Below are 12864 nucleotides of genomic sequence, written 5' to 3' on the forward strand. Positions count from 1 at the left end.
TGAGAGCAGCTACATAAGAGGTGTTTCCCCATATCTGCTTCGAGGTCTTAACAAATTGTGGCATTCCAGTTTTCCCGTAATTTTGTCTTTTATGAGTTTAATAAAGAACTTTGTCTCGTCTTCGTGTCCAATCATACCGCTGCCTTTAAAGTAGGGATTTGTCACGATTTTCGAATATTCGATTAGTTGATTTAATTATAGAATATCGAATAGGTTGTGTGATTATCGTCTTTAAAAAATTCCCCATTTGATGCGGTGGTGACTTGTAACCAGAGGGTGGCGCACGCTGCCAATAGCGCACCTAAAAGCTGTCAGTCAGCTCAGACATTGCCTCACACGCACACTAGACTTGTGTGGCATATAACAGACACATTACAATTAATTTTAACATAAGTGCCGTCATTCAGTCTGTTCACAATATGTTATTACGCGTTTAGGCAGCCTAAAATCATTATGGCTTGAGATAGGCTTGCTGCAATAGGCGGTGTCATCACTTGCTCACGGCACCGCCACCGACCGTCGTTTTGATTTTGATTTTTTTTTTTTTGTATAGTAATAAAAATCATTTAATTCAGTAAGAGAACAGACACTACAATTAAAATCTAAATGTGTCAACTCAATTCAGCGCGAGCCGAACGAGAGTCGCAGCACAAATCAGCAATAGTCAGTCAGATTTCACCTCACTTCGCCTCACTCTTGACTGACAAGACGACGGTGGAAGTTTTGGTTTCAAATCAAAATGTAAAAGCGTCCATTTAAGTGGGTTTGTCATTGTTCTGCTTTGTTGTTGTGCTTTTCATTAAAAACAACAATGAACCCAGCATTCAAGCAATCGCTGCTACCGGATAGGCGCCAATTTGAAAGTGAAAGTAAAAGGCTCACGGCCGCACGGTCGTCATAATGGCGCGGAGAGCGAGCGTTTTCAGTCTGCTCCACACCGTTATGAATGACCGTGAAAAAAACATTGAAAGCGTGAATGGTCTCTCTCCCTCTCTCTTACCGTTTATGTGTGTGTAGCCTATACATGCGTGATGCGTGCATGCGGGGGAGGGGTGCGATTTTCGAATAATATTCGAATAATTCCCAGCGATCTTCGAATAGTATTTTTGCTTGAAATGCCCATCCCTACTTTAAAGAATGATTGACTTATACGTACGCCAGATGACCTGTAAAGGCGAAAAAACTGTTTCCATTGCAGTTTTGTGAAATATACCTTTTTTAGATTTTTGCCTGATTTTTGCGATTTATGGGAGTTTCCATTGACGTGTTTCCATTGGCCGTATTTTCATTTGCAACGTCAGTTTGTGCAATTTGAAGGGTAATGAAAATGTAGCTATTGATAATAAGAAATGTTTCTTATCCTAAAATAAAAAAGTTATTTTGAATGGTAAAAATATTTCACTGTTTTAACTGTATTTTTGATTTTAAAAAATGCAGTCTTTGTGTGCTTAAAGGATTAGTTCACCCAAAAATTAAAAAATGTAATTTATTACTCACCCTTATGTCGTTTTACACCCGTAAGACCTTCGTTCATCTTCTGAACACAAGTGAACACGCTCTGTGTGGCTTGCATTGAGAGCAAAGCCATTCAAACTCTCAGGGTCCATAAAGGTACTAAAAACATATTTGAAACAGTTCATGTGAGTTCAGTGGTTCTATCTTAATATTATAAAGCGACAAGAATACTTTTTTGCGCCAAAAAAACAAAATAACGACTTTTTAACAATATCTAGTGATGGGCCGATTTCAAAACAAACCTTTATGGACCTTGAGAGTTGGAATGGCTTTGCTCTCAATGCAAGCCATCGGATTTCTTCAACAATATCTCAGTTTGTGTTCTGAAGATGAATGAAGGCCTTACGGGTGTAGAACGACATTAGGGTGAGTAATAAATTACATTTTCATTTTTCGGTGAACTATTTTAAGAGACTTCTTTCAAAAGCATTATACTATCTTACTGATTCAAAACTTTTGAACAGTGGTATATGGTTATTATTAAGTAATAATAAATGGCTATTGCTTTAAATAATTGCTTCAGTAAGTTAATTTGTTCCAAGAAATGAAAAGGATTTATGATGACATTGTCCAAAATCCCACTTTGCTTAGGCTGTTTCCAAACTTTTGAAGTGCATTATGTTGACATCATTGACAACTAAATCAAGAAAAAAAAAAAGGTTTCTATAAATCTTCTTGTATTAATCATAATTCTGATGTGATGTGACATAACACCTTATTTGGTTCTGATATACACTGTAATGGAAGACTTGAAGGAAGTGTCCAAAATTATTTTTTTTATCCTAAAGCCAAAGTAGATGAGAAAATGTATACCAGTCAGTTAGATTGTTGATGTGATACAGGAAGTTGTGAAACGTTTTGCAAGAAAACCCATTTGTGGTGTGAGAAGGAGACAGATTTAATCACATTAGACATTAAAAGAAATCAACGGATAAATATAAACAGACAGGCACAGACTCAAGGACATTCTTTTGTTGTCAGGGACATGAATGAGAATTAATGAGCTTATTCAGTTACTGTGCAGAATTACAAAAATGTAACATGATAGAATGATAGTGAGCATCTCCAGTTTTTCCATAAGAGAACAACAGTTAATGAACGCACATCTTTTTCTGAATACACTAATTACCATGTACACAGGAATATTTCAATAGTTGCAGTTCTGTTTGGCATAGAAATCTCAACTTTTAAGTATCATAGTAATGCTAAGATATGATATGTGAATATTGATGCGTTGTGTTGGCTTCCTCTGGTCCACTCTAAGATTGCTTGTGCAACAGTAGCTCAGTTCTTCTTTTTGTTCACTTACAGATGAGCAGGACAGAAGCTCTCGGCAATGTCACTTAGATTGATGACCTTGCAGAATTCGGCCCGAGAAGTGTTTGGCTATGCGAGCAGCAATAACGTGTTCAATTAAGAGTGTGTCTGTGGAATATTGAGGTCATTGTTTATGAGGATGCGTCCCTTCAAGTCGGCATCTACAAACAATAGGCCTTGTCTGGGCAAACAATGCCGCCAGCTTAGCGCGGTTAATGTCGTCCGCGACACAGACAGGCCCTGAGTGTTCCGTGGTGATGCAATATGGATCCAAGCGCTGTCACTCTGTGGGCCCGATGGCTCTGTTGCAGTCCGGAGGGAGAGGCAACTGATTGGTTAGGCCTGTGTCATGAGCACATTTGCAGCAGTGAATCATTGTGGATCTGCTCCCACACAAGCCTGTGTCCATATGGCCATAAGTAACCACAGAAACCAGCTTCATCATTGCGCATACAAACAGCACTTCTCTGCAACGCCTCTGGCTTCTTTTCTTACACATAGCATTGTTCTGTTTGTCCCTCTGGCTCGATTTGATGTGAACAGCAACTCTGATCTTATTTTTCAGGTTGACTGAGCCGTCTGGGTACCTAACAGATGGCCCCATCAACTACAAGTACAAAACAAAGTGCACCTGGCTGATTGAGGGCTAGTAAGTGTTATTCTGTCATCTTCTCTCTTTCTCACCAGAGTTTGACACGGTTTTGTTGTACCTACACTTCCCTCTTGCATAACCCCTATTTAAATAGACTTCAGCAGCCCTTACAAGGGTGTTTTCTTCTGTGTTGGGTTACCAGAAAAGGCTTGGAGGAGCGCATTCCGCCTTGCACCCTTCAGACTTGGCAGAAATGAGTCTGCTGTAATATGTTCTCATAATGGATTATGCAGCCAGCAACACATTCTTAAGCATTATGTCATCACCTTTGTTTTGCAGCCCAAACGCAGTCCTGAGGTTACGATTTAACCATTTTGCAACCGAATGTAGCTGGGACCACATGTACGTCTATGATGGAGACTCTATTTATGCTCCCTTAGTTGCTGTCTTCAGGTGAGTGTGTTTTCTACAACTGACTAAAGCAGGGTTTTTTTTGTTTTTTTTTTATAGACTTTTTGGTGCTAAGTACCCCTATAAGTATGATGAACCCCCTTCCTAAAATATAATGGCAGCTATGTATGTTCACATAAAGACCCATTTATACTGTGTGAGAGAAATATTAAGTTATTTATTATAAAGACAACATGTTGTTATAAAAATTACTTTAATTGTAATTTTTATTGTCACTAAACTAATGGCAAAGCAAATTATCAAAATAAATAATTCCTGTTTATTTTGTATTAATTTAACAGAATATCTGATTTTCTGTACACAATTAAATTATCTTATCATGAAAATCTGACTTTTTCCGTGTTTAAGTGCTATAATCGGGTCCCCGGTGCATCTATCAACCCAGAAAACGTGAAAAAGGACAACCCACTAACTTTGTTCTGGCAAGCCTTTCTCGGCAAGCATGTTAAAAAATGAGCCTCTCAGATTTCACTCCCTTTGTGACGTAGGAAGGGAATCTTATTATAATAATAATAATACCGCCCCTTAATCTGCACGTTTCCATTTTATTTTTGCAAGCAACTACATATATTTATCCGCTAACCATTCAGAAAAGTCCAGTTGCATTTTAAAAGTTGTAACTTCTTCCTGAGTCTCTCCATCAGTGTCCGACTCTGACTCAGACTACTGACAATCGTCATTTTGGCTGTGTGAGATTTTCCAGCTTTGTTGTTGTTTTGCACAAAAATAAAGTTTTGCGAAACAAAAAAAGAATTGAGCAATAAAAAATGTTTTGCAAACAAAAATAAAGAATTGCAAAGGAAAAATAAAGTATTGAGCAGAAAAAAATAGGTTTTGCAAACAAAAATAATAAATTGCAAAATAAAAAAACATGGTGCAAAAATAAAAATATAATCAATTACAAAAATCAATGACCTCCAATGTATTTCGCGGGGGCGTGCCCCCGTTTCTTGACTCCACCCCCACGTCAAACCAGTGCCATAAAGAGAACCGCGCAGAAAAGTGCAGCGCAAAGGAAAACCGGTATCGTGAGCGCACGCTTGACTGAAACACAGAATAAAATGACCGTTGCAAATGATTTAGTAGGTTTGAGCATGAAAAATATGTGGCAAACTTAAAATAGGATTACAGCTGTCATTGATTTTTGTAATTGATTATATTTTTATTTTTGCACTACATTATTTTATTTTGCAATTTATTATTTTTCTTTGCAAAACTTATTTTTTCTGCTCAATACTTTTTTTTCCCTTTGCAATTCTGCAAAACATTTTTTTATTGCTCAGTTTTTTTTTTTTTTTTGCAAAACTTTATTTTTGGCATTAATTTGACTCCATAGACACACATAAAAGGCATGTTTTTGCTCAAACCCAAATAGGGGCAAATTTGACAAGCTATAATAAATGATCTGTGGGGTATTTTTAGCTTCAACTTCACAGACACATTCTGGGGACACCAGAGACTAATATTACATCTTGTGAAAAGGGGCATAATACATCCCCTTTAATGTTAGATCTACACTATACTGTTTATTTGAATGACTTTTATTTAGCAAGCATGTATTACATTGATCAAAAGTGACAGTAGAGACCTTTATAATGTTACAAAAGAATTTTCAGCTTTCTCATCACAGGAATAAATTACATTTTAAAATACATTTCGAAAACACTTATTTTGAATGTTAATGATGTCACAAAATTATTGATTTTTTTCCACTGTATTTTTGCAGCCTAGACTACTTAAAAAAATATAAAGACCCCAAACTTTTGAACGGTAGTGCATAAACCTGAATAAATGCAGTATGTTAATATATATTTTGTCAACTTATTAACTTTGACAGCCCTAATAATAGATTTTGTTTTCCATTTGTCTTATGTTTTTGGTGGACACCATATCACTCCTTTGCATCTCTCGGACCCAAGTTCAAAAACCTCTATCCTAGAGTCACAGGAAAATTTCACTTTACTGCATAACAAATGGAATAAGTTACTGCTGTTAAGGAAGATTGTGGGAACATTTCCTAACCTGCTTCTTTTTTTTTTTTTTTTTTTTTTTTTGTAATTGTTCCACAGTGGCCTCATTGTCCCCGAAGTGAAAGGGAACGAGACCGTCCCTGAAGTGGAGACCAACTCAGGCTACGCACTCCTGCACTTTTTTAGCGATGCTGCCTACAACCTGACGGGATTTGAAATCTTCTACTCGTGAGTATTCACCCACGCTGGGACAACAGAGTTAATGAAAGCCTGCTGATTTGGTCAGGTGTTAATTTCTTAACACGCAATCACACAGAGGTCTTAATTTTAGCGCCTCTGTGCATGTTATATTCTCAGTGTAATTACAGATTAGTCCTGTTCATTATACCCTCCTCCATTTCAGGCTTCCTTTTGTACATCTCTGTACTGACTTCCCCCTTGTTTGCTTTTACAACCTTTTTTCTTCATCTCTCCCTTGACAGAATCAACTCATGTCCAAATAACTGCTCTGGCCACGGGAAGTGCACCTCGGGGAACTCGATAGCGAGCCGTGTGTATTGTGAATGCGATAAGTACTGGAAGGGTGAGGCCTGTGACATCCCGTACTGCAGGAACAACTGTGGAAGCCCCGATCACGGCTATTGTGACCTCACCGGGGAAAAGCTCTGCGTGTGCAATGACAGCTGGCAAGGTACTACTCACTTCCACTTTCATTTCCACTCCTACTGTATTCTACAGGATGCCGTGAAGTCAGAGACCTTTCCAGTTTTGTGCTCCCAACAGAGCATTGCGTCTCGGGTAGGTTTTGTTGTTATGTGGTTTGTCTCACTCTGGTGTTGATTTTTAATAGTGCACCTCTGCATCACTGCAGCATCCTCATTGGGGTTTTGCCACAGTGTCACAAAGTGTCAAAGCGCAATTAAGTGTGATAGAGCATTGACATCAGGATGTCTTGAGGTTAATTTAATGAGTTTTCTGGCCAACTTCACACTAAGCTAGATTTGAGGAGAGACAGGAAATGTGAATGTTCATAGTAATGACCATGAGAAGCTGCCAAAACTGCTCTGTTTAGGTCATCCGTTCATAAGTGGATAATGAAAAAATATAATGAGATGGATGTTACCTATCTGGGGCTCCCAAACTTATTGGTCAACTGAACCCCTTAAGGCCAATTCACACTGCACCAATGCAGACAATCACCAGATAACAGTACATCACATCTCAGACATTCCACGACCTGACAAGCACTGATTCGGCATGTTCAGTCGGCGAAAACAAATCTCCGACAGACGCCAATAGACACTGTCAGGGGTAACTCACTGATCCGACAAAACCCGACGAAGTGTTTTTTGCCATCTGTCGGCCCAGTGTGAATTGGCCTTTAGACATAAAATATTTATTTGAAGTACCCCTGACATTTTCAGTTAATATAACATGGTTCTCTGATGTTGGTTAATGGTAACATGACATGCTAGTAAACAGATAAAGTATATAATCTTTTTTTAGTACATTTTTATTTGAATTTTATTTGAATATATATATAGGGCTGCATTATTATTGTGCTTATTGTAGTAATAATAATAATAATAAATACTATATAATGAATTATATAAATATATTACTGTTTTAAATTATAATTGTCCTGTAAAATCAAAAAATATTTTATTGTTAATTAGAATAATTATTTTATATTACAAATGTAGAATAAAATAATGTTGTGTAATGTTATGTGCAACAAACTTCTGTATTCTGTAAAACAGGTTGCATTGCTTCCGGTTCAGGTCTTTTGTATGTTCTTCGTTAAATAAATAGCTGTTTTACTCAAGATACCTTCAAAGGAGTGAGCAATGATGAGCATAGCTGATATCTATTGCATATTCAGATTTATATCTAAAAGTTTTTATTTTTCTTCTTCTCACTAACAATTAGCTATAATATAAATAATATAACAATAAAAAAAGAACTAGCTAAGTTAGCTGAATACCTTAAAAGGCCATAGATATCGGTGTCAGTTCATACTGCCTTTAACACTTTCCCTGACAAGCGGATGCAATGAGACCTGTTTTCCTGTTTGTTCATGTGACCTTCGGCATCAAGCCTATACTCATTTTTATGTCTTAAATTCTTCACTTTCAAACATTCAAATCCTAAAGCTTTTATTTTGGTGGAATGCTGTAAACTTCTATTCACAGAAATGTTGGAAATTGTGCGAATGTGTACATAAAGTGAACCTAGCACACATTTTGTTCCCAAAATGCACATTAAACTCACTGCACATACATAGAGGGAACACGAGAAGCAGCATTTACTCTGAACCGAGCCGCTCTGACGTTGAAAACACTGTAAACAACATGAGTGTAACACGGTGCTGCTTTTCAATCTGAAACACGCAACAGCCGTATTTAATTAATTAACAGGCAAACTTATTTAATTAAATACAGCCTTTGATTTGAAAATCATGCTAAGCTATATAGCGATTTTAGTTTTATTTTGAATATTTGTGAAGCCACCTATATTTATTTTAAATTTAGTTTAATTACTAGCTTTTCAACCCCCTGCAGTTCCCTCGCAAACCCCCAGGGGTCTGTGAAGACCCGTTTTGGGAATCTCTGCCCTTAGATGATTGTACCAGCAATTTAGTTGTCCGTTTCTTTTTTCTTAGGTCCAGACTGCTCACTAACAGTGCCCTCCACGGAGTCTTACTGGATCATGCCCACAGTGAAGCCTTTTGGAGCATCGCTGGGAAGAGCATCCCATAAGACAGTGGTGCAGGAAAAAGTCATGTGGGTCGTCGGTGGCTACACGTTTAACTACAGCAACTTTCAGATGATTCTCAAGTAAGTGGTAATTCAGAGCGCTGTGTACAGCATAACCCAGTTCATCATATGCAAATGGCTTATTTGCATAAGCGCTTCCATACAAGGGCGATAATCTAAAAATAAAACATCAGTACTAATACTAATGATAAATCAATGTGAGCCTGTGGTAGGAGTAGAGTTTGATTAATCTGACAGTTTGAAGGTAGAAGCTGTGAGTCTGATTATTCTCATAGGGAACTCTTTGTGTAAGGAGCAATTCCGACATTGTGTCTATGGCATTTCAGTCAACTTGGAATGTAACTTTTTTGGAGAAAGTACTAATTACTGGAAGTCATTTGTGTAATTCTGAAGCCATCTCAGTCTGGACTATGTTTTTTCCACTTTAGATATGGAAATGAACTTGTGTTAGGGTGTTAACTATTTTTTTTCTTTGCAGTTATAATCTGGAAAGTGGCATCTGGAACACTGTACCCATCAGTAGCGGACCTCTGCCGAGATACGGACACTCGTTGGCACTATATCGGGTAACATAAGTGTTGAAATGTTACAAAGAATTTAGTAACAATATTTTTTCTTTAAGCTAAATGGCTTTAATCAGTGTCAGGATGAGTGAACAAGGCTATTTAGCTGATTAGTGATTAGGTCTGTATTTACAATGTGGTACAGATCTGCTTCGATTATACAATGAAGAATATCCTGCAACAACACTTATTCTTCTCTGCAATAAATAGAATAAAAATAACATTCTCCACAAATTATGGCTGTAATCAGACATCAGACAAGCTGACGTGGAGTTTATGGTCTTTGCATTAGTGTTTCTATTTATTTATTAAGGATAAAAATTAATATTTGTTGTGATTCAATGATAATTAAACTCAACCATAAAAATACTTGAATTTTTTCTCTCTCTATATATATATATATATATATATATATATATATATATATATATACAGTACAGTCCAAAAGTTTGGAACCACTAAGATTTTTAATGTTTTTAAAAGAAGTTTCGTCTGCTCACCAAGGCTACATTTATTTAATTAAAAATACAGTAAAAACAGTAATATTGTGAAATATTATTACAATTTAAAATAAATGTTTTCTATTTAAATATATTTCACAAAGTAATTTATTCCTGTGATGGCAAAGCTGAATTTTCAGTATCATTACTCCAGTCTTCAGTGTCACATGATCCTTCAGAAATCATTCTAATATGCTGATCTGCTGCTCAAGAAACATTTAATGTGTACAATTGTACAAAATATTTGTGTACAATATTTTTTTTCAGGATTATTTGATGAATAGAAAGTTCAAAAGAACAGTGTTTATCTGAAATCTAATCTTTTGTAACATTATAAATGTCTTTACTGCCACTTTTGATTGATTTAATGCATCCTTGCTGAATAAAAGTATTCATTTCTTTAATTTCTTTTCAAAAAAATAAAAATTAAAATTCTTACTGACCCCAAACTTTTGAACGGTAGTGTATAATGCTACAGAAGCTTTGTATTTCAGATAAATGCTGTTCTTTTGAACTTTCTATTCATCAAGGAATCCTGAAAAAAAAAGTACACAACTGTTTTCAACATTGAAAATAATCATAAATGTTTATTGAGCAGCAAATCAGCATATTAGAATGATTTCTGAAGGATCATGTGACACTGAAGACTGGAGTAACGATGCTGAAAATTCAGCTTTGTATCACAGGAATAAATTACTTTGTCAAATATATTTAAATAGTACACAGTTATTTTAAATTGTAATAATATTTCACAATATTACTGTTTTTTACTGTATTTTTAATTAAATAAATGTAGCCTTGGTGAGCAGACGAAACTTCTTTTAAAAACATTAAAAATCTTAGTGGTTCCAAACTTTTGGACTGTACTGTATATATGTATATATATATATATATATATATATATATATATATATATATATATATATATATATATATATATATATGTATGTATATGTATGTATATATGTGTGTGTGTAATGATGCTGAAAATTCAGCTTTGCCATCACAGGAATAAATTTCATTTTAAAATGTATTAAAATTGAAGACAATTATTTCAAATTGTAATAATATTTCATATTACTGATTTTACTGTTTTTTTTTTAATCACATAAATGCAGTCTTCATGAACATAAGAGAGTTTTTTCAAAAACATTTTAAAAAAACCCAAAAAAACTTTTGAATGGAAGTGAAAATGCTCTTGAAAAAGTGACCAGAATTAAGAAAATATACAGAACAGAATGAAATTTAACATATTGATCACATGCGTTTACACATATTAACACAAATATAGGGGAACTTTACCAGTAGATTCAAAAATATTTTTCTTTCTTTCAGGATGACATCTACATGTTTGGAGGCAAGTTAGAGATGGGTGCCAGTAATGTAACAGATGAACTGTGGGTGTTTAACATACCTGGCATGACGTGGTCACAGAAGTTCCCCAGTGTTCCAGCCCACGGGCAGGTCTATGCTGTGGAAGGCCACTCCGCCCATATAGTTGAGCTGGATAACGGTGATGTGGTGATGGTGGTCATCTTCGGCTACTCCTCCATCTACAGCTACATCAGCAATGTTCAGGAGTACAACATCAGTGAGTGACTGACTGAATGTATTTGATTTGGATTGAAAGGTTCTGAAAGTACCCAAACATTTTGGGTTGTGCATAGTGTTATTATAGTATTTAGTAATATTTTGAAATAAGTTTTATTTTTATTTTTATATTTTCCATTTTAGTTTTAGTTTAAGTTTGAATTTAAGTGCATTTGCCATTTGTTAATTTTTTAATATTTAGCTTTAATTCTTAGTTCAGTTTTACTAATTTTAGTACTTCACTTTGAGAATATATGCCATTTGATTTTTTATTGTACACCAGTGATCCAGTAGATGGAGCTGTGGTTCTTTGCAAAGAGCAATAAACAAATTATGTATCCAGAGACTCTGTCTCTCAGACTGAAGCTTTTGAATAATCTGTACCTTTTTTAATCCTGCTAAACTCTATATAACACTATAATCTTTATGTTCTCAAGTGATTGTACAAGTGTTGTGAACTCATACCACAAACCATATTCTATTGGGATTAGGTAACTCATTGTTATTCCAGTCATTGTACCGAAACGATGCTTAATGTAAAATTTCCGCAGACTGGTTATGGAGATTAAAAATGTGTTTCACGTTTAAAGAAAATCCTTAACTTAAAGGTGCAAGTAAGTTATTTTGTTTCTGTGCACAGGAACAAACACTTGGCTGGTGCCAGAGACTAGAGGAGCGATCGCTCAGGGTGGTTATGGCCACAGCAGTGTGTACGACAGCGGTAGCAAGAGCCTGTACGTCCACGGAGGCTACAAATCTCTCCCAGCAAACAAATACGGCCTGGTGGATGAACTTTACCGCTATGAGGTCCAGACCCGCACCTGGTAAGAGTGCACATATTCAAGGAAAAAAATAGTCAATTGTAAAGGAACAGACTGCAGTTCAGTTAGTTTCAGTTTTGGTGCAACAGTTTGAATGATGCTTGTTGTGTGTCGCAGGACGATTCTTAGGGAAAGCGGTTACCCGCGTTACCTGCATTCGTCTGTGCTGCTTGGAGGAACTCTACTCATCTTTGGAGGAAATACCCATAATGACACCTCTCTTAGCAATGGAGCCAAGTGCTTCTCTGCTGACTTTCTCGCCTATGACATTGGTTTGTGCTGGTACTTTGCTACACCTTTGACATACACTACCGTTGAAAAGTTGGAGGTCGTTAAGATTTTTAATGCTTTTGAAGGAAGTTTCTTATGCTCACCATGGCTGCATTTATATGATCAAAAATACAGCAAAAACTAATATTGTTAAATACTGTTATTACAGTTTATTTTTTAAATATTTCAATGAGTTTTAAAAATCAGAATTTTTAGCAGACATTATTGCAATCTTCAGTCATTATTATCAATCTTGAAATCAGTTGTGCTACTTACTATTTTTGTTAATTTTGTTTAGGATTCTTCCATGAATAGAAAGTTCAAAAGAATAGTGTTTATTTGAAATAGATTTTTTTTTTGTAATGATGTAAAAGTCTTTTACTTTTGATCAATTTAATGTATTCTTGCTGAAGTATTAATGTCTTAATAAAATTTTACTGACCCAATTTTGAACGGTAGTGTACAGTTGTCAACATTC

At 35.7% G+C, this 12864-nt stretch overlaps 1 protein-coding gene across 2 annotated transcripts in view; it reads left to right on the forward strand.

Moving 5' to 3' along the window:
• The window catches only part of atrnl1b (attractin-like 1b), a 109052-nt gene that overhangs the window by 11164 nt on the left and 85024 nt on the right, over positions 1 to 12864 (forward strand). For both annotated transcript variants that reach the window (XM_048171138.1, XM_048171139.1), the window contains exons 2-10: positions 3398 to 3481; positions 3764 to 3877; positions 5965 to 6093; positions 6348 to 6556; positions 8528 to 8702; positions 9121 to 9208; positions 11041 to 11296; positions 11936 to 12119; positions 12234 to 12388. In XM_048171138.1, the coding sequence (XP_048027095.1) occupies positions 3398 to 3481; positions 3764 to 3877; positions 5965 to 6093; positions 6348 to 6556; positions 8528 to 8702; positions 9121 to 9208; positions 11041 to 11296; positions 11936 to 12119; positions 12234 to 12388 (1394 nt within the window). The remainder of the gene's footprint in view (positions 1 to 3397; positions 3482 to 3763; positions 3878 to 5964; positions 6094 to 6347; positions 6557 to 8527; positions 8703 to 9120; positions 9209 to 11040; positions 11297 to 11935; positions 12120 to 12233; positions 12389 to 12864) is intronic.

The sequence above is a fragment of the Megalobrama amblycephala genome, linkage group LG20 (genome assembly GCF_018812025.1).
Source record: "Megalobrama amblycephala isolate DHTTF-2021 linkage group LG20, ASM1881202v1, whole genome shotgun sequence".
NCBI lineage: Eukaryota > Metazoa > Chordata > Actinopteri > Cypriniformes > Xenocyprididae > Megalobrama > Megalobrama amblycephala.